Source organism: Chaetodon auriga, chromosome 18 (assembly GCF_051107435.1).
Source record: "Chaetodon auriga isolate fChaAug3 chromosome 18, fChaAug3.hap1, whole genome shotgun sequence".
Taxonomy (NCBI): Eukaryota; Metazoa; Chordata; class Actinopteri; order Chaetodontiformes; family Chaetodontidae; genus Chaetodon; species Chaetodon auriga.
Window position 1 is genome coordinate 6,908,324 of NC_135091.1, and position 22,455 is coordinate 6,930,778.

General features: G+C 44.6%; 1 protein-coding gene across 13 annotated transcripts in view; it reads left to right on the plus strand.

Moving 5' to 3' along the window:
• gphnb (gephyrin b) overlaps positions 1-22,455 on the plus strand; it is an 87,372-nt gene that overhangs the window by 21,292 nt on the left and 43,625 nt on the right. For all 13 annotated transcript variants that reach the window (XM_076755586.1, XM_076755579.1, XM_076755580.1 and 10 more), the window contains exons 2-6: positions 4,638-4,716; positions 13,125-13,182; positions 13,284-13,376; positions 16,903-16,997; positions 17,476-17,542. In XM_076755586.1, coding sequence (XP_076611701.1) covers positions 4,638-4,716; positions 13,125-13,182; positions 13,284-13,376; positions 16,903-16,997; positions 17,476-17,542 — 392 coding nt within the window. The remainder of the gene's footprint in view (positions 1-4,637; positions 4,717-13,124; positions 13,183-13,283; positions 13,377-16,902; positions 16,998-17,475; positions 17,543-22,455) is intronic.

Genomic DNA, 22,455 nt, shown 5'->3' on the forward strand with positions numbered 1-22,455 from the left:
TTTCATTGGTTTTGTAGCTGTATTCGACACATGACAATGAAGTTGAATATAATCATATTGCATCACTTACTTTTCTTGATGCCTAACAATAAAAATTGTTTGTAATTAGCGAGTGTAGATTGTATAAAATCACTGTGGAGCTTGGAAATGTGTAGCCTGCTGGTAACCTGGCTACATTTAGACCTCCACATTGATTTCTGAGAAAAGGTCAATGTTTCAGTCACAAGGAACTTTCTCAAGACTCCTTAACCCCTGACCCATGTCTGGAGAAAGGTCCTAATGACCCAAACGTTTTCAATAAATCAAAGCAGAGGTGTTAAGTGTGAGCAGGAATCGACTTTTTTTTTTCAGTGGAGTTGGATTTTTGGAGGAATTTGATTCTCCATGCAACAATAGACAAAGTAAGTGGTGTGCCTGTTGCCTTCAACAACAACAACAACAACAACGCAGAGCGAGCAACCTACACGCTGAAAAGCAAAATCAAAAGCTCCACAAAAAGTTTTCTCTCATTTCTTTACTTATTTGTTCATCCAGTCAGCGTTTCTTTCATGTTGTTGTGGTGTTAATAACAGAAGAAGCTCCAAAGAAAGAAATCTGCCAGCACTAGTCTTGTTCTTGAGGATTAAAATATGGCAGGAACAAGATGTTGCTTGTTATAATGCTATACTTTATTGTTTTAATTACAAACCTTGCAGCAGAGCCGACAAATAAAAATACACAGCGGCATTCAAAGTAAGTATAGTTTTGAAGGAAATACACCCACCCGTCTCCCCGTGATTCAGAGTTTTTACAGATCTGGCTCTCCTGGAAGTCTTACGATGTCATGAATCAAACAAGTGAAGTAGATACCTGCATCACAGGAGGGCTTAGCCTGCTAGCTAACCTAGCTACCTGCAGTGTAATTGATTATAACATCTTGCCAATTCACGACAATATAATTTGTGCCTGGAAATTGGATGAGGACACTTGCCAAAATTGTGGCACACATATATTTTTCTTTTAGCACATGGTTGTATAGTGCAGACATGGCCGTTGGTTTTACACTGCATTGCCTCCAGAAGAGGCAGGAAAACAGATTTTCAAAATACAATTTCAGAATCCTCTTTTTTACCTCCTAAGCAATAACACCGCCTGTGTTTTTCCATGCATTTTCGCTCCATATTGACATTTTTCCCTCCCTGATCAGTTTTCTTTGGTCTCTCGATGCCGTCCCCAGTGTCCTGATCTCTCCTGCTCTGCTATGGCTTAGCGATTAACCCTTTAAGATGTATGTGAGTGTTTGTGTTAGGGTGTACACATCTAGGTCCCATGTGTGAGTGGTGTTGACCTGCGTAATGCTTCTGAAGCTCGGGCCTCCTGCTCTCCTCCCACTGCTGTAGCCTGGGGACATCCAGGCTACAGCACTCACACACTCAAAGGTGGAGGCAAGTATGGGATGATAGGAGTCAATATAGGCAAAGGCACCAGAGATGCCCATATGGATAAATACAAGACATCTCTATTAGAGATGCTACATCTCAAGGACTTGAAGTCATAATCCCATTTTCTCTTCATTTTTTTGCTGTTTTCTGTATTTAACTTTCATAATTATTAAGCAGTAAAATGATAATTATAAAAAAATATATATTGTTACTCTGAAACTTGAGTTAAACTTACTGTCTTTTTCCAGAGCTTTCAACCACATCTTGCTTTTATTATGTCTAAAAGTAGACAAAAACAGAAGTGAAATAAGGCATACTGACGCAAAAGTGCAGTTCACTCAATATCAAGAATGTCAGATATGAAAATTAAATGCACTGGTTTGAATTGAAATTGGCGAGACATGAGCTTCTACTTGTCTTTAAATGGCTGACCACAGGGTGATGTGCCGGTAGACTGGAGTCTGAACCAGTCTCAGCTCTGTCAGCTGTCTGTCTGGCCTGAGCTGTCGGTCTCCTCGTGCTTGTCCGGCCATGTAGAAGCATTGACCTTTAGCTTGCTGTGTACTCTATGTACTGCGGGGAGCAGCGCCCTCTGGGGGGAGACGGGGTCGCTGCATTGCGTCTTCGCTTTCGGTGTGACCTAAGACTGGAGCGGCTGCTCAGGGATCAGGAGGGTTGGAGGCAAAGCTAAGCGGGCGTCTGCTGTGATGATTAAATCCCTGGCTTCTACCACATTGCGGGTTTTAAGACGGACACCGGGGATGATGCGGTGCGCTGCAATGTTTTGGGGGTCAGGCGATGAAAGCTAAGCTGCAGCTTTACCTGGAGAAAGGTGCTTGGGTGGAGCTCAGGAGGTGGGAGGGAGCAGCGTCATGAATTCTTGCGCACCTTTTCCCCCTCCCCTCTCCCTCCCCTTCCTCCACCCTCCCTCCCTCTTCCCCCTTCTTTTCCCCTGTCTTCAGCTCTTGCACAGGATCACATTAATATTCCTTTGAAGCCTGTTTCAACTGCAGCCAGATCTCCTTCTCCCTCTCTTCCACCCTCGTTCCTGCTCTCCCTCTTTTTTGTCCCCCCCCCCCCCCCTTTTCTCCGTTTTGCTCTCTGATTCTTTTCCGTGCCATTGTTTTGTCGAAGGGATCGCTTTCCCACCATTTCGACAAACCGGTGCAGCAGGGAGGGGCAGTTTTATTACCTTCAGTCAGGAGTTCCCCTTGTTGCACACATGCACACACACACACACACACACACACACACACACACGCACGCATACACACACACATAGAGGGGTGGTGGGTACCGATGCCTTTGACAGAGCGTGTTGATTGGTTCAGAATGGTTGCTGCCTCTTGTAGGAGAGTGGAACGGCTATTTTTAGATCAAGGGGTAGCTGGGAGAGAAAGACTGAGGAGGGCTATGTGTGTGTGTGTGTGTGTGTGTGTGTGTGTGTGTGTGTGTAAGGAATACTGCAGTCTTGAAGGAAGTTCCCTCTTCACACACATATACACACACAAACACACCCGCACACATGCACTTATGCAGCAGTGCCCCTCTAAAGCCGGGGTGGTGTGTATTCCATGTGCTTGCTCGCCTTTTCTCTCCTCCCTCAACCTTTTTTCTCGCTGTATCTGTGTCCTCCTCCCTCCCCTCCCCTTGCAGGCTTTCTGTCTCCCTTGTTTCCCCCTCTCTTTCTCTCTTTCTGAGCTGGCTTGGTGTGCAAATGTCAGCACTCTCCCATTTATTTGCTAGAGCCCAGAGCAACGTCCTGCACCCTCTGCTTACCTCTGTCTCCACAGCGCTGCCCCACCAGCACTGCCTTTCTCCTCATCGCTCCCTCTATCCTACATCCTTTTTTCATCCCCTCTCCTCCACCTCAATCCCCACCAACCCTCCATCCTTCCCAGCTCTGTTGCATTCCTTCCCTTCACACCCCTCCACCCCTTTTGCCATCCCACTTCCATTTTTTACACCATTCTTGCTTCACCCTATCCCTCCGCCCCTCCTCTTGTTCATGGATCATGGCACTTCATTGGAGTAACATCATGACATTTCCAGTCTTGTCTACAACTCGCGCATCAAGTTTTTTTGGCTTAAATCCACTGCACCACCACCATCACCCCCCCTCGGTGCTCCGGTTTGCATCTATTTTAGGACGCCGGCATGTCCGTTCACGTTTGGCCCCGTCAGATCACAAAACACCTTGTCCCTCTCCTCATCCTCTTCGTCTGTCTCTTTCTGTCTTCTCTCGCTTTGTTATTTTTTCTTTTTTTCCATTTTCCTCTCCCCGTGTCTTTCTCCCTGTCTCACTCTATCCGTCACTCTATCCGTCTGCGATCGCCGTGATGACTCATGTGGCTCGCACCTGCTCTGCAGTCGAGGGGCCGTCGTGGTTTCATAAGGAGAGGTTACAGACAATGAAGGTGTGGCTTCGCGTCAGCTCAGTGTGATCGAAAAGTGTGCAGGTTGAAGGTGGCGGGTGGCATGTCAGCAATGGATTTATTCACATAGTGGCCATGTTTAATTTGCAGCCTAACTTGGGAGGAAGTGATGCAGAAGACAATTTAGCAGTTGCACCAGACGTCATTTTCATATACAGGTACACCCGCCTCAGCACAGTCAAGACTGATAAGCGGGGCTGCAACAAATGAGAGAGTGCTATTCTCTCTAATTTAGACACAAAGGAAAAGTCCTCTGTGTCCAAGAGCCGGTTTCTTTTCGTCAAGTCACAGGTGTGAAATGTGGATCAAAATGTAAGAGTGAATACATGTTTCCAAAACAGGGCAGAACTCTTCAGAGATGTGCTTCGATTGCAGCGGCTTGGATGCCGCGCATCTAGTTTTCATCTGTTCAAAGAAAGATAATTTGGGTTTATTTCATCGTTTTCCTCATCTGAAGATCACTTCAGTCTCCCTCCTTTGAATAATCACATGTTGCTATCCATGACACAGTTTAGAAAATAGTAATTCTCGGCTCTTGCAGCGACAGTAAGTGAGCTGTCATTTAAGGGATTTTTGGGCAGAAAAATCTGTCATTTTTTTTGATAGCATGATACTGTTTACCATGTAATCGCTCACATTTCTGAGGAAGAATCATTTACTGTTTGGACAATGCTGCTGATGTAACGCCAGCAATTTGTGCTGAAGTCCTTCATGCATTTAATTTTGGATTGCTCATCAATTTGTGTGCTCATTTCGTTTTCTTCTGTCTCCGTCTATCCAGTGAGTGACAGCTGTTTTCGAAACCTTGCAGAGGACCGCAGTGGCATCAACCTGAAAGATCTTGTCCATGACCCCTCCCTGTGAGTATCTGCCTTTTCATGACAATTCAACCTACAGAAATAGAAGAAAAAAAAGACATCATGCAGCGTCGTCATGCACACAACTGTTTTTTTCCAGAGAAAAGTCCTTTAACTGACCTTAAATCTGCGACACTAAACGCGATGCACAGGTTCTCTGCGTGTGTGCGCTTGTGCGTGGAAGCTGTCTTCTTTTTGTGCAAGAGTGTAACCAAGAAACTAAAAATATCTCTTCAACACAACATGTCGGGGCTCGGTGTCGCCCTATGGAGAGAAATTCCCAGCATGCATGGCAACAACAAAAGAGCTGCAGCACTCTTCTGTTTAAGGATGACGCTTGGTGCCTGCAAGAAGCCATTATTTGCTCAAAGAAGCTAACGGAGGTGAAATCAACAATTGTTTCCCTTAACAGGGATGCGATAAGTGACAAAAGAGCATGAAAAACACTCATGAAAACAATCACTGCCATCACAATTGAACTTGTGCACCTTTGTGTGCTACTCGTGATCAAACTGTGCATCCAAACAAGCTGAAATCTTGAAAAAAATCTCCCTGTAAACCAGTAATTACTCGTAAAAACAAGTATCCATCTATAAAATAAGAGACAACTCGTGCCCAAAAGTATGTGGACACACACACACATTACACCTTTCTGTGATCACTGAGCATCTTGTTCCAAAAGTATTGCCATTAATAGGCTGCTATAACAGCCTCCACTCTTCTGGGAAGGATTTCCTCAAGATATCTGGAACCTGGCTGGAGGGATTCACTCCCATTCAGCCACAGGAGCATTAGTGAGGTTAGATACGGATGTAGGGCGATAAGGCCTGGCTCACACTTCTACTTCATCCCGAAGGTGGAATTAAATACAGTTGAGATCAGGGCTCTGTGCAAGCCAGTCCAGTTCTTCCTCACCTAACTGGGAACACCGCTTCCTATGGATCTGGCTTTGTGTGCAGAAAAGTGTTGTGCCCAAAACTGTTGCCACAAAGGCAGGAGCATGCTATTGTCTAAAATGTTGCAGCATTAAGATTTACTTCAGATGAAACTAAAGGACCTCACCTAACCAACCGCAGAGGTATGAAACACCTGTGTCCACATGCTTTTGGCCATATAAAGTACACTGAATATTTCAACCATAGCAGCCCTCAGCAGAAAAGAGGTCATGTTTTATGTCAGATTTGATGTCAGTGATCAATAACAGCCTTTCATATCATCACACATATCACACATTGCCTTTCGAAATGCCATCTCAGCCTGTGACTCAAAACACTACGAACTGTGACCCCAGCATGCGGCCTCAGACACGCTCCTCTAGACCTCCAAGTCATTCGCCACACAGCCATTGATTTGCAGGCGGCACCCTGCTCTTCTATCACAGCATCAGACCAGTCAATATCGCTGGAGTGTCACCAGTCCCCCGCGGTGGGTCCCTGGACTGGTCCGTGCTTGTCATGTCCTTTACGGTATGTTTATTTGGAGGCTGATGTGTAATGTATGTGTCAAGTCTGTGTGATGCAGAGAGGGAGTGTGAGGAGGCTTGTGCCATGTCATGTGCGTCACGCCAGACGGAGCGTCAGAGAATGATTAGGATCCATCGCACGCTCATTTATACAGTATGCACACTGGGGAAAAGCTGGACTTGTATTGCTTTGGTTGTGCATGCGTCCATGCACACATGCTTTAATCCATGTATGTTTTTTGTGGCTTTTTTTTACAGTTATGTATTTTGTCAGGTCAAGTTTAAAGTACAGGATCTGACCAGCAGGACTGTGGGTCTTGTTCAGTTTCTCTCTTGAGCTAACTTTACTTAAATTAAACAAAACAGTTTGTTGTCTGACTGTGGAAAATGCATGGCCATCCTGCGGCTACTATCTAGCTCTGCAAAATGAAAGATTTGAACAACCTAATAATTAGATTTGAACATCATCGTAATCGATTAACCTAAAGGAAGTTTTTCTATATTTAGAATTGGTCTTGCTTAAGTACTTAACACTTCGTTGGACTCCTTGTCGGTACATTGTGAGGACGTACACTAGTTGCTTGGATTTATGAGTTGACACAAGAAATACAAGAGGTGGATTTATCTAATTAAATACTTGGATACAAGTCAAGGCAAGGTCTGCATTCATGGCGTCCTCAAGGGCTTTGGATTCCACTAAAATGTCGTCGCTATAATAGTCACAGAGAACTGTGGGTGTTTCCAGTGGCTAAAATCAAACTCTCATCAATTGTGCAATTGTGTTTTCTGATGGAGGAAATGTTCAAGGAAGGGAAACACATCAGCTGCGTAATAAGGAAATGTGATCTCTGACAGTTTCAGTTGGCGAGTTTGTTGATGTTCGGCTATGTCACCTCTGTGGGAAATGAATGGACGTCCAGGGATGCCTGATGGTGTTGCTCAGTGGGAAAGCAGAGCTGTGTGGTCCAGAAACGGCACTTTGGATGAAGGTGTTCTGTACCAATTAACTGAGAGGAGTTGATCCTGGACGAAATGGACTGCTGTTAAACATGCAAACTGGACGTTCACACAGGCAGTTGGCGTTAGCGACACCGCCTTGCCTCGCTGCAGACCAGCTCTGGCTGACCTCCTGTGGCCTGAGATCCTCCGTGCCATGTTAATCCACGCCACACCACGAGTCAGCGGCTCCATCAGGTTGACCGGCCGGAACGCTGTGCCCTCAATGTGCCACCGCTGCTGTGACAGAGACACATAGACGGAGACAGAAAGAGAGAGAGGGCGAGGAGGAAGGAAGAGAGGACGGGGCCACAGCAGGACACATGACATAAACTATAATCACAGGCGCACAAACACACACACTCACACCAGCATTGGCACATGCAATCAATCAGTCTGCCCAGCTTGGCATTCAGGAGCATCCAGAGGTGTGTCAGGTGCAGAGAAAAATGATATGTGGCAAGGAAGGAGAAAGAGTAACAGCAGGGGGTCAAACAAATGATACCCAGACTCAAGGACACACACGAGGCAGGGGTGGATGTGTGTGTACGTACGGGTGTCCTTGTGTGTGTGTGTTAGTTTTGTGCATGCATCTTTACTTTCCGGTGTGAAGCGAGCGCTTTGTTTAGATTTGTATATTTTTGCGTGTCTGTCGGTGTTTATGTTTGCGTGAGCCTCCCCCCGGGCTGTTGAGCCAACTCTGCTTCTCTGCCCTCCAGCGACTTGTGTTGTAACAACCTTTGTCAATTTTACAAATTGTCACGGCTAAGAATAGCCACAAGTCAATCAGATGGGTGACAGTAGGCCCAATTTCACAGTCAGGAGGCAGTCAGGAGACAAGGACACGCTCACATAAACCTGTGCTGCTTGAGATCAGCACCAGTAAGCATCGTAATGACTATAACATGCTTTCACTTGGATCTGCTTATGGAAATGTTCACATAGAGTTTCATGCAAAGCAGAAACACCAACATCCAAATGTACATCAGTGAGTGATTACAATCGTGCTGTTGCAGCTGCTGTAATCAGTATCTTTTTATTAGTGCGTCCAATCAAAAGGCGTCACTCATAGTGACAAACATGCAGAGAATTATCACCCAACCCTGCAGCCCCCCCTCTAAAGAGTTTTTTTTTTTTTTTTTTTTTTGGGGGGGGGGGGGGGCACAGGCTCAGAAACCTACTGTTTTGGTTCATCAAAAAAGTTTCCACACCTAACAGCGTGCAGACACAGTTAGTAACCGAGCATTTAGCTGCTGAAGACTTTCCCTCAGCAGATGGTGGAGACCAAAACGGAGCTAAAAGGAGAGTGAATGCTGGATCTACATTCACCAGGTGGACACAAGCAAGACACAAGACTCTATATTAATGTTAATGTTGCTCTCTATCTGTTTGATGCATAAATAAGAGAGTTTGCTCATAACCAGTTAAATATGGCCGTGTTGTGTATACGGACTGTTTCTGCTGCCCCCAATTGGACACAAAATCAACGGATAGAGGTTTTACCATGATAGCACTGCCTCTAAGTCTAGTTTGGAACTGTTTCCAGTTCAGCTTGAAGAATTCATACATGTGCCTGCATGGAAAAATGTGTCAAACAAAAATACAAAACCTGCAAAGCAAAGATTTTTGTGATAAACTCTTGAACATATTTGTGACTACAATGTGACTCAGTTGAGTGATAGTAAAGTGTCGGTGATTCTGAGGTTCTACCTGCGGACCTGAGCAAAGATGTAGTTCACACTGCAAGCAACTTAAACACACGTTATGAGCAATGCTTATTTAGCCACAGATGTTACCTTTGTTGTTTAAACATATGAAGTGTGTTTGATGTGCGGTGCGGGACGGTCGAGAAAAAGAAAATGAAATGGGAGAGGGGACTGTCAGCAGCGGCAGATCTGAACCAGGATGACATTTATTCTGTAAATAAATAGAACGCTCTGCAGAATATTTTACAGCCTGGGCGTGTGTGTGTGTGTGTGTGTGTGTGCGAGTGTGTATGCGTGTGTGTGTGTGTGTGTGTGTGTGTCTTAGGCATTGTTTAGTGGCTGTGAGTGGAATCATGAGAGTGGAACCCCTCGCTGAGCACTCAGAGCTCTCATCACGGTAGGGGTTTGAAGAGGTGGGCTAGTCCACTCCTCCTCCTCCCAACACCCCCCACCCCCCACCCCCCACCCCCCCATCCTTCTCTCTATCAGCTAACATGTTGAGAGGTGACCCCCTGAGAGCTTTCCTACATACGGACGAACCAACAACTCAGCTGTAATGGGCTCGGCTCCATGCTACTACTGGGAGTGTGGAGATGGCCAAGGCTCTCGTCTCCTCCCTGGATGGTGTGGATGGTGTGTGTGTGTGCGTGTGTGTGTGTGCGTGTGTGTATGTGTTTGTGTGGAGGAAAGCAGGAGAAAGACAGAGAGAGTGAGATTGAGTGCCCTGTACAAAGAGCTTGTATTATTAATGAAATCAGCCTGGCAGATGGGTCTTATCTTGGAAGTGTCCCACAACCGCCGAGATTTGCAGCTGGCTCACATGCACACGCACACACACACACACACACACACACACACACACACACACACACACACACACACACACACACACACACATGCTTTTCCTCTCTCTTGTTAAGTGTGCCCCTGACAGTCTATCCCTGCCTTTTCTCGCTCTTTTCACTCTGTGCCTCTCTCTCTCAATCCCGCCTTTCTCTCTTTATCCTCCTCTCTGTGCTCGTCTTTTATTCATAGAAAGATTTGGCCGAGACGTCCAGGCTTTCAGGCCAAAAAACTACTGCCACGCTCCCCCCTCCTCATGCCCCGCCGTCTCCCTCCGCCTGCCCCGCTCGTCCCCCTTCCATTCCCTCCTCCGCCCGCATCAGGACTTGTCCACACCTCGAGCAAAAAGCCTTTATTCCAGGCTGACTACCTCCAGCCTGCAGTTTGAAGAAGAGCTTTATATGTCGTAACCCCCTGCAGTAGAAAGAGACATAGATGGGTGTTTGAGATTAAAATGTTGCAGGCCCTTTCCCCTCCAATAGGCTTCCCTCAATTCAGAGCACACCCTCCCAAAAATACGACCAAGCACTCTATCTGCAAAGAAGCCAGTCATGCTGAAACACACGTTCTGCACATACTCATATATGTATAAATACACATTTACATCTATGTGTACATACCTACATACCCACACTGTATATACATGCACGTACACACATGTGTGCATGTACACACACTGTAAATTAAACAGTATATGCACATATACAGATACTGCATGTGTGTTTACTGTACATAAGCGTGTACACACACATATATACAGTACATATATGCACATATGGGCGTGTGCATGCATGTAGACTGATTTGCCCTTCATGTTATAGTAGGTCATCAGATTTCTGTTGATTTCTTCATCAGGGTTGGATTAACAGCCAGCAGTGAGTAACATGTCCATCCTGGTAGTGTAATTTTCGATTTCAACGGTTTGAAATCAAGTTCTTTTTTCTTCTTTGTTTATTTCTTGTTTGTAGTGCTGTTGACTTGTGTTGTGTTACACTGACAGCTGTTTCTACTATTTTGTTCACCCCATTTACATCAGTGATAGTCAGCTAAATAAGTCACGCCTCTCCGTTTTGTATAGGCACACATGAACACATGCTGTATATGCACACATGTATATACACAAGAAAACACACACAGCACATACAGTATACCTGCTCATACATATGGTACATACTGTAGACAGTATACACGTACATTTATACCTTTAAACATGTATACTGCGTGCATCCATATTTAAACATACCTGCATATAGGACTATGCTGTGTAGAGCCACATAAATCTATGACATTGATACAGGAGACATATGGGCTGTGTGTCACAGTGTGTAGTGTGTAATACAATATACAAATACACACAAACACATATACTGCATGTTAATATATACAAATACATGCACAAGCCCGAATGTGTACATTCATACGTATAAATACTGCAGATGTACAACCGTGCACGCGCATGCACGTCCGTTAACATGTGCTTATCGACATGGACATGCGTGCACACATGAACACACACATCTCATCATGCCTTAAAGGTATTTCGTGCAGCACGCAGCCACATGTGCCTCCGCACACTCGAAAATGCCCAGTCAACAACATATTGCTGCCTTCGCACAGAAATGGCATCCCCGATAGTTACAAAAATAAAAAAAAAAGGAAAAAAAAAAAGAAAAAGAAAACACAAACATTCACCGGCACACACAAACTCTCACACACTCTCTCACGATGAACAACGCAGCAACTCGACTCGGCTTCAGGCGGGAGGGGTTGCCTTGGAAACGGTGGGAAGGAACCCTAGTTATTTGTGTTGAGCATATTTTCATTTGGGCTGAAACAGAGAGGCATAAAAACCCCAGGAGAGGGAGAGAGGTGATGTGTCCTGACAGCTCCTTTACTCTCCCGAGGTGTAACACAGACACGCACACACAAACGAATGCACATGCATGAACACAATCATACACACACAGACACATACAAAGATGCAAATCCCCCCCCCAAAAACGCATCAAGAGCAAATCACTTGTGTCATCACAGGAATGTCAGCGGGGGTCTGTGTGTGTGTGTGTGTGTGTGTGTGTGTGTGTGTGTGTGTGTGTGTGTGTGTGTGTGTGTGTGTGTGTGTGTGTGTGGGTGCACAAGTTAGTGGATGCTCCGAGTGGCCCTACATGTGCAGTGTTTCATAAAAAAGCACTTCTCAGATGATTCTTTCTGACTTCTCTGCCTCCTTTGTCAGGAGCAGACAGCTTCCCTCTGAGCTTCAAGCTTCGTCTCCATGCACGCTTGCTGCGGCATTTTGGTGTTGTCTAGCTTAGCGTGTCCCTCTGCTGCTCCGTTGCACAGTTTGAAAACTGAGCAGAGCCGATGGATTCGGTGAATGGCATTTCCAGGGTGCAAAATGCATCCTTTGTAAGTCGGCGTGCGGAGGGCGAGGGTTTGCATGTGGATAAAAAGCAGCTGAAAGGCAGATAAAACACAGCGGATGCTTTAACGTTCACAGAGTTCATGTGTATTTGTCTGAGGGAGGGTATCATGGCGTTTAAGTGGCTGACGCGGAGGGGAAACATGATGCAGTAGTCTCCCAAAAATAGCGCTTCTTAAAAAAAGAAAAGGGTTACATAAGGGGTGTCTGTGCAGAGCCTTCACCTTGAGCCTGGGGTTGTTCTTTTTGGGGTGTCATACCCGGTCTGACCACAGGAGGTCGCCGTGGATCGCTGTTCAGCACCAGCAGCAGCAGCAGCAGCAGCTCTGTCCTTGTCAGAGCTCCCTCTTCAGTGGGTCGTCCTGTGGAAAATCCTTTCAGGAGGGGACGTTCAAGGGCATTCGCTCTCTCCTGCTTGCTTGCTGTTACGTCTCTCTCCCTCTGTCCCGTCTCGCTCAGCTGTCTGCATTTCCTCTACTCCTCTCGTGCTTCTCACACATCGTCCTGTCATATGCTCTCTTTTCTCTCCATCAGTGTTTTTGCAGGCCTGCGTTTTCTTAAATGACAGATGTTGGGTTACTCTTAAACTCCGGTTTGCTGTCAGACCAGAACAAACATTGTTTCAGTCAGACAAGCTTTGGGGTGCATGTCTGGGATTTGGGACTTTTTTAGATGGGTACTTTCTGCTTTATTGCTCTCAGAAAGATAGAGGAGAGCCAACAGTATCCCCAGTCTGCTGCTTAACCTGCTGATCCACTTGGATGTATATAATCATGTGGTCATCCTGAGTTTAAGCTCTATGTTTCTGCTGAAGGGTTGTTCTTCTGACAAGGTCCACAGTTCCTTAGCTGACCTTTTTGACCTCCCAGTAGAAGGATAGCGAGACAAAAGAGGATTTCCTCGCAGGGATCAATAAAGTATCTTGTCTGGAATCTAATACGTTAATAACTGTATCTGTAATCTAATGGCTTTCTTCCTTTCTCAGGTTGGGGGGTATGATCTCGGCCTACAAGATAGTGCCAGACGAGATAGACGAAATCAAGGTACGTAATCGGTCTGTCTGTTTATCTGTCATATTGATCTATGCACAGTATCTGCAGTGATGATTAGAATTAATCGTGTGCGTGTGTGTTTGTGTGAGCAGGAGACTCTGGTGGACTGGTGCGATGAAAAGGAGCTGAACCTTATCCTAACCACCGGAGGCACCGGCTTCGCCCCGAGAGACGTCACACCAGAGGTGGGTTTAAATGTGCCAATCACAAATATTTTCCATAAGCAACAATTATGAGATTTTTTTTGTGTGTGTGTTTTATTGGTTTGTTTTTAATATGCCAAACACGCAGGACAGCAGCATACGAAATGTAATGACTGGAGTAATAACCGGCTCAAATGAGTGATAGCAAACAATGTCTGAACTCACATTTTATTGTTTGTGCCTCCTAAGGAAGCAAACTGTATAATGAAGCTCGAGAGCTGTATTAAAATGTAGCCAGAAATGTTATATAAGAATCAAACAGGACAGCTAGGGGTGAAATATGGATAGTGTTCTGGTGAGAGGTCATATAAGGGAGCCGATGTTATACAACTACACTCAGACGTATGATGAGGACGAATATGTGAAATATGTCGTTGTGTGAAACGTAGATTATTCAGAGAAGCCCCCAGATTGCAGATATGTAGATTATGGGACTACAATTAGCCCATGTTTTGTTCTATATTTTAATTAATGTCTTTATGTTTGATGACTCCGTAACAGGGGGAAACTCCAGAGTGCATCAACACAAATAATTCATTAATTGGTTTAATGCAGCTGTGGTCACATATATCACACACAAGATACAGATACAAAGTTTTAAAGTGTGTTTCTGTAGCTGATTTATTTGCATGTGGACACACTCGGATGCGTGTATGGAGGGTAGTGCACTGTGAAGGTGGTATATTATGGCGCACACATGTAAGAATCTACCTTCAGTCTCATCTTTTCTTCCCCCATCTCGTCACACATCACATAACTTTAGATGAGGACCATTTTTTGGATTTACGCTGCTGTACTGTGTTGCACACACTCAGCCAACCTCGCTCACACACACACACACACACACACACACACACACAAGTAATTTGGCAGGGGATGAGCTGTGGTTCTCAGCAGTATCATTGGTCCTCATCAATCATGGTCGACAGCAACCTTCCTGGAAGAGGGAAGACGCGTAGACGCTGTAGTTGCTGATAATACCTGCTATCTGATTCCGCCCCGTGTGCCGGAGACGACGGTATCTCTCTGTCTGTCTCTGTGTGTTTGAAGGCTCTACAAGACATGTATGACTGTATCCTGCTTTAGCTCAAAGCAGGACACAAGTAACAGATCACATTTGGTCGCTTTCGAGCTCGTTGTATACTCTTATCTGACGTGCGCCTTCCCCTCCTGCATCATCAATCAAGATTGATTTAATCTGTGAATTCAGTCAAAATCTTTTTCTTCAGCGCTGCTCGCCTGCGCGTTTAACAGTTTAATGTTGAATGAGCAGCTGTCTTTGTCAGCTGGGACGTGATTACATGCAGACCAGCAGGGATGCATTTGGTCTTCAGAGGTGACGGTTTTGCCGGGTTTGTGTTGTTTAGACCTTTAAGCTACACTTCATGTAAACCTACATGAAGGCGCTGGAGCTTGATCTCTTCCTGTTAGCCGCCGCCCAACAGACGTATTCTCGGTTAATTGCTCTCTTCATGTAAGTAGTATTGATTTCTGGCGATTAGCCTGTGGCACAAGAAGCATGGAGGATGTATGGGAAACGTCTGCTCCAATATTTAACTGGACTACATCTTTTAAAAGCAGTTCCTACTTCTTTTTACATGGCCGTAAATACCCTCATGGTCCTCCCACTTCTCTTACCCTCGTCGTTCATGTAATTAAGATGCAATCTCCCACAGTTTTTCCTTTTTTCCTGCAATTACACAAACTCATTGCCTAAAACATCCAATACGTCTTCTGCACTTCCTCTGAATGCCTGTTGAATCAAACCCACCTCCCCCCTCTTCTAATCAGTGACTTTGTCTGACGTATGATGAGGTATAAATCCAGCCTCCTCCCCTCTCGTCTCTGCCTCACCCCTCCTCGGTCCCTCCCACACTCTTTCCCTTCCCCTCGCCTCTCTTCCCTCCCTCCGTCTCCTCTCCTCTCCCGAGTCCAAGCCCACGATGCTCATCAGTGGCTCCTCTCCCTTTGAAGTCTTTCCTCTCCCCTCTCCCTCGCTAATGGTGCGTTTGAAGTGTCACTCAACTCAAGGGCACCCAACACACACAGCTGGAGGAGAAGGCGCTATCTTCTCCGCTATCTATCTGTCAAGATTGTGCCGCAGTCCCTCAAATGTGTGCGCACTTGCACGCGAACGAATGTATTTGTTCCTGCAAAGACGGTGGAATTGGCAAAACCACCACACCTGAAAACCTGCTGCTTTTAATGCCATAAAATCCCACCTTACCAACTAAAGATACCTGCACATTGTGCACAAAATATGATAAATAATCATCCCAGGCTGCAGGATCAGCTGCACTGACTGAGCAAGAAAAAGACATATTCCTGCATTGATTTCAGAGATTTAATCGATCATGATTGCTAATGGGGGATGTACAGTGGACAGGTCGGATAAGGATTTTTCAGCCGTCAGACAGTTGAGACATGGATTGTGTGTGTGTGTGAGGGATTGTAAATCAATACGTGAAGGGCAGTTTTGAGTCAAGACATGCATCCAGGAGGCGTTACAGGTTTACCTCTTGACCTCGTACTTCAGGATTTTTTAATGAGGCGTTGTAATGAGGCTTAAGCGTACTGTTTACTTTACCGTTAAATTGCTTTCCTCTATCGTTTCAGTCATTGTAGATCACTCTGAATCAATCAAAGAAGCCACCGTCAGTGTCCAGGTCCTTAAAAAATCTGGGTTGAAACAAGTTATTTTGATTTAAAGCCTTATATGTGAACGATCTTTTTTCATTACACAACAATATACAACAGAGAGGCACAATATTTAAAGCATATCCCTCTTGTGACCATATTTGCTTTATGACGTGCTGCTAAACTCAGCAGAAAAATGACTGCGCTGTTACTCTCTTTTTATATCGGCATTTATAGTCTTACACCTTAAATCAACTGTGTCACATCAGAAAAAGTCATGTTATAACACCTTTAGTTCATTTCAGTCTGGTAATTGTTCGCTTTTAATTTTAGCCGCATAATCCGAAGACCTCAGAACTTTAACTAAATTTAAATACAGCTCTCTGAAATCACAGATATCCTGTTTAACTGTGTCGTTTGCAACCATCTGCCTACGTTTCCTGATAAATATCCTCTGAGTGACGGGTTGAGCTGATGTAGTTCAGATTACTGGTGCATGTATATGAGGCGTCAGGACATTTTCCAGCCGTGTTTGTGGCAACAAATCTGGGTATATTAAGCCAAAAATATGATCTTTTCCCACCCCAACCAAGTGGTTCTGTCCCTTAACCTAACCAGACCGTTACCACAGTGCTGTAACATACCCGTGGTTTGCAGAAAGGTGCAATCCCAACATTTGTTAATCTGCCGACTGGGTTAATAAACCCCTTCCTGCTGGTATTTTTAGCTCAAATGACTGCCTGAAACTAATCTGCAGGAGTAAACGCCACAGCATTTGAATAAATCATTTTATAAATACTTAAGATAGACACATGCTTAGTTAGACTGCGATCACACTAATGACCCTCATCTTCATCTCTCCTCTCTCCAGGCCACTAAGGAGGTGATAGAGCGCGAGGCTCCAGGGATGTCTCTTGCGATGCTGATGGGATCCCTCAACGTCACACCGCTAGGCATGCTTTCCAGGTCAGACAGGCACTCTCACACACCAAATCACCTTATTTTCTATTGAATTAATTTATTTAATCCTCTATTTTAACAGGTATTCTCGCTGAGATTGAGTGTTTCAAGACAGACACAGAGCACAGGAGTAAACACATACAAATACGGATTTGTAAAGAGCAAGTTATATAAGTTTGCCCTGACATTATAATCCCTGTATTTAGACGTGATGAAAGAGCAGAGACAGTTATTCAGCTTAACAGATCAATAACATACAGTGCGACTCCCTCCCGCCGCTTAAATAGGAACATCCCACCTTTTCATGTTAAGACAAAATGTTGAGTGAGTTCATTCATCACCTGTGATAAAGTGCAGCGCAGTGCGAAACCCTGAATCGAGGCATTAAGGTGGAGGGAGAGGCATATATCACCATAATGATGCACTAACGCACTTTTCTTCCTCTGTATTCTTTTAAAGCTTCCCCTGTGCTTGTGTGTTACAGACCCGTGTGTGGTATCCGAGGGAAGACGCTCATCATTAACCTACCAGGAAGCAAGAAAGGCTCCCAGGTAGGAAACAGCTGCAGCAGCGTCACCTTTTTCTCCTGTGGATGTTAGGGTTAGGCGTAGTAAGAGACACCAGACCGGCAGTGACAGGGAGGACGAACACGAGTGATTCAGATCAGGTGGTGTGCTTGCTGAAAAAGATCATTTTTAAATAGTTGCGGTGATGAGCCAGCTCATGTTTCCTCGCTCATATTCAAATTTTTTGAGGGGTGTGGGGGTTGAATTATCAACTTCTGTCCCCATGTCAAAGTGTCCTTGATCAAGATGCTGAACACTAATTGCTCCTGATGGTTAGGCCAATGACTTGCATGGCTGCTTGCTGCATGAGTGGAGGAATGAGGAGCAATTTGTTAGACGCTCTGGATAGAACACCTTTTTCAGGATAAAATAAAGCAAAAAGTCAGGCTGCAGTTGTGGTACTGTGCACAGGATACCTTGATTGTATGGACGAAAAATTGAGGAGTACACCACAACCAGTGGCTCTGTGTTGAATGGATGGCATTAGCTTAGCATTGTGCTAATAACATGACTTCTTATGTGAAGGTCAACTTCACGTTAGACTGCACATTGTGTATGATGTAAATGCATCTACATGCAGTCAGTATCTGTGTGTGTGTGTGTGTGTGTGTGTGTGCGTGTGTGTGTGTGTGTGTGTGTGTGCATTTGAAGGTGTAAGACTAAGTGTGTGCGTCTGTGTGCATTAATCATGAATGATGAATTCATGATGTCTGTGCGTACTGTATAGATCTGTGTGTGTTTCATGGTGCATCTGGATGTACAGAGGTATAGATGCAGAGCGCATGTGTGGGTTTGTGTTTACATTGTGTGTGTGCGTGTGTGTGTGTGTGTGTGTGTGTGTGTGTGTTCGCCCACTGCTGTCTCCTTCTCCCCCTCCATCTGTCTCCCTCTCTGCCGTGCTGACCTGCACATCTGTCTCTGTCTCGTTACGCGGCCGCTTCTCCTGATCGATTTTAGTATTTCTTTTAATCAATTACGCCACCTTCTCCCATCTGCTGCCATATTAGTGTCTCCCTCATCAACCCCCAGTTAAAGTTAACGGCACAAGCCGCCCATTGCAGGCTTTTATTATGATGATCTCCTGTCATAAAGATAACGGGGAAGTCCAGCTGAGCCAGCCAGACGCAGGCCCTTATGTCAGAGTGTCGGCGGTGCATCTTTTAGTTACTCATTTTGTCTCTTTGGCCTCATTTACACTGCAGATAAAATACACTCCAGATCTGCATATGCTGAACAATTCAGCCACAACTCTGTTTTCAGTCTCATCATGACTTTGGAGGAAAAGCTGTAGTGGCTCATGTCTGTGTAAATACGTTTGTGAATACATTTCAGGAGGAAACATTGAGTCTTTGAACATTTAGAAACTGTTTTGACATAAAAAAAAGCCATTTTTGAAGGGGAAAATTCAGAATTAGATCAAGAAATTAATGGTCAAATTGAAGGAGGAGAGGAGGAGATATTCTCACTTTTTGTTGTGGGTCAAGCTCTGAAAACACTGGATCCTACATTTCCCACAATGCAACTCAGTACCATAAAGTCTGGATGCTGTGTAAAACATAAATAAAGCAGAAGTAAATCACTTGTAAACGACCTGTGTTTACGGACAACAGTGTTACAAAGCGTTCCTGAGCCTATGTGGTCATATCTGTGCATTTCTGCACATCACAACCACATTTAGACTTTTCACAGTGGCTGTGATGATGCTTCATCCCACAGTCTTGACTTTCTACACCACAATTAATGATTCTGTCTCTTCATGGACCGAACATCTACCTGCAGTAATGGTGTTTAATGACAGTTTCCCCTGCACTGCTGCCTGTGCTGCGCGTAGCAGTGATATCTCTACTTGTTATGGTAACATTTGTGACTTCATCAAGATGTGACTTCATCAACATTTCGACTTTCGGTGATGATGTTTCCACCTGCAGCGATTATATTTACCTTGCGGGGAAGACATTTATACCCACTGTGATGACTTTTCTACACATTGCAATGACATTTCTCTCTAATGGGACAGATATGTTTTTTACTTAAACCACAGATTCACAGATTGCAGATTCTCATCTTTTCATCACTAGATACATTTATTTGTTGTGACTTTAGTTCTTTGTCTATTTATGCGTGTGTGCACAATTGTAAAATATGCATGTACGGGAATATAATTTCCCATTTGGAGAAAACGTACATGCCCATTACAGTCCAGTATATCTCTGGCCACCAAAGCCCACCTCAACTCACCCAAAATGCTCTTTAAAAGAGATGAAAGCCGTTTATTGCTTTAAACACATTTTTTTATTCTTTCAGGGGTAATTTAAGTGAGTTAGTGAAGAGCTAGCAGTAAATCATAATTAAAAAAAGCAACGATTTCAGGGAAAAGTAGAGACAGTAAACACATTTTTCTGCTTTCCCGTTCCTAAAGCTGCGTATGCTTTGCTCTTATTCCTGTTGCAACCAGCTAAGAGGAGGTAGGGAACATAAAAGGCCTGGCATGTGTGTCATAATATCCTAGCCATTGTTTTGGCCCTCCACACACACCAGCCAGTCCTTAAGTATATTGTCAGTATAAAGATGGTCCTGAAAGTGTTGGCGGCCCTAATGTAAGGACTTCAAGACCCTGATTTGTTGCTTCTGGTTTCTTGGAACTTTACTGGTCTAGAACCTGTTCTTGAGAAGTGTTTAAGATACCTTAAAATGTAAATGTGTCCTTTTCTGTTCTCACCCTCCATCTCTTCTTCTGCACCGCCCTTGTTTCTGTCTTGTTTCTCTGTCCTTCTTCTTCACTTTCTATGTTTTCTCTCAGTCTTTTTGTTGCAGTTTCTTTCTGCTCTCTCTCTCCCTCTGAATGCCCGCCTCTCTCCAACTCTGTCTCTCTCAATCTCTTGAGATCTCATCCTCTCCATCTCTCTCTCTCTCTCTCTCTCTCTGTCTGTCATCCTCTCTCGTCATCTCCTGCAACCCCCCCCCCCCTCTCAGAACAGCAGCGCCCTCCCCTCCTTCCTCCATCCTTCTCTCTCGCTTGTTTCTCATCCGCTGGCAGTATATCCAGGGATTCTGCTCTTTAGTGTTCTTGACAGTTACTCTCCTCCAGGACAAAACAGAGAATAAGAGCAGAGGAAAAAAAAAAAAAAAAGACGCTCCTGACATACCTAAAAAAAAATTTCCTGGCACGCAATTGAAAGCACAAAACGGGAAAGGTAGAATGTCACCCGGCTCTTGACACCATCCTCACTCCTGTTTCCCAGTCCCTCCACACTCGGCCCTCCTGTCCACGTCTTCCAAAAACACTCAGATGTGGGCTGCAAACGCACCAGCAAGAGGCATAAACAGTCTTATACTGCGTGCTGAGGGGTTTTAACATGCGTGTGAATGACAGTGAGTTATGGGGTGCAAAGGTTAGCTTGTGGCTACACAGCAGCACGAGCAGGCTGGTGGTCAACTGCTGAGATTAACCCATTCAATCTCTTTCATCTCCCGCTCTGAGGAGTCCATCTGCTCTGTTTTTCGCATGTTTCACGCACAGCGGTGGAGGATGCTATTCCAGTCATGCATGCATCCTCGTGTGGATCTGTGGGATTTAAATTCAGTCAAATCAAGATTAACATTGTCATATTTAATCCAGCCTGCGATATGCACACATAAAACGGGATGCGGTTGTGGAAAGGTTGCTCCGAAAGCCCGTTCGCAGCCAGCGTTACTGTAAAGTGTGGGGGCGATTAATAATGTATCTTCCCAATGCTTAAAATACACAGGAAGATAAATAATTTCACAGATTAGCTCTTGTCTTGAGAGTGAGGAGAATGGAGCATTTAGCATCGCCGAGGAGCCCACAGGCACACTGACACACAGAGAGACACCAGAGAGGGAAACAGAGATGGAGGGAGGAAGGAAAGAGCACAAGCTAGTATAAATGTGGCCAGAGGGAGGCACTGTGACCCGCTGAGGTCGAGGAGGAAATCTCTGGTTTTCATTCTCTGCCTCGAACAGGGTCACACACTGTTACACAGATCAGAGTGGATAACAGCATTCCTGTTTAAACACAGTGTACTGTAAGATACCTCCAGGCCTCCAGTTGACAGATTTATATTGTATATTGGAGACAGGCCTTTGTTTGCTGTATTTAAGTAGAATTTATCGTATTTTTTGTGAAATGTGTCCCTGTTTTCAGATCCTGTTCCATTGTATTTTTCTGTGAATGTTGTTTCCTGTTAATGTAAACTCAACTTTCCCCCTGTTTTTATTTGTTGCCTTGATAAATTCAGCATAATCTACATTTCCACAGCTCTAATTTTACCACTTTTAATGTAAAACTTAATGGGTTGCCCTTACTTTTTTCTCTTGAACCAAAATATGTTGCGTCACTAACTGTTTCTAGTTCCTCAGTTCTGCTTTGCCATTATTTTGCATGGATTTTTTCACATTGAAAAGCCTTACAGCGTCCCAGAGGGCATCATTTTCTGTCAGGCTTTTAATGTGACACTCTCTAACACTGAGAATTCACACACATCAAGTTGCGGACCAGTGTGACTCCTCCAACTTCTCTCTACTACAGCATGCTTTATTCAATGTTTTCAGCCATCCCGTACGTATGTGCTGATGAAGTCAAGCCAGCTGGAAATGTTTGGTGAATAAAACATGGCGTACTTGAGAAGGGTTGTGAGGCTTTTAATGTGAAACAGCTGCAGGAGTGTTGATTTTCATTGACAGTCGGAGAACTTCAATCGAAAAAACAACAAAGTAGAAGCGATTTTAATTAGTTAGGAAGTGAAAACACTTTTCTGTCAAGGCAGAGTCGTGAGTATAACGTGAATCTGTTGATGCACTGATGGAATTAGTGCTGTGTGCTGAATTTAACATGTGAGTAATTAAAGTAACAACAGGCAACAACACCCTCAATGTTT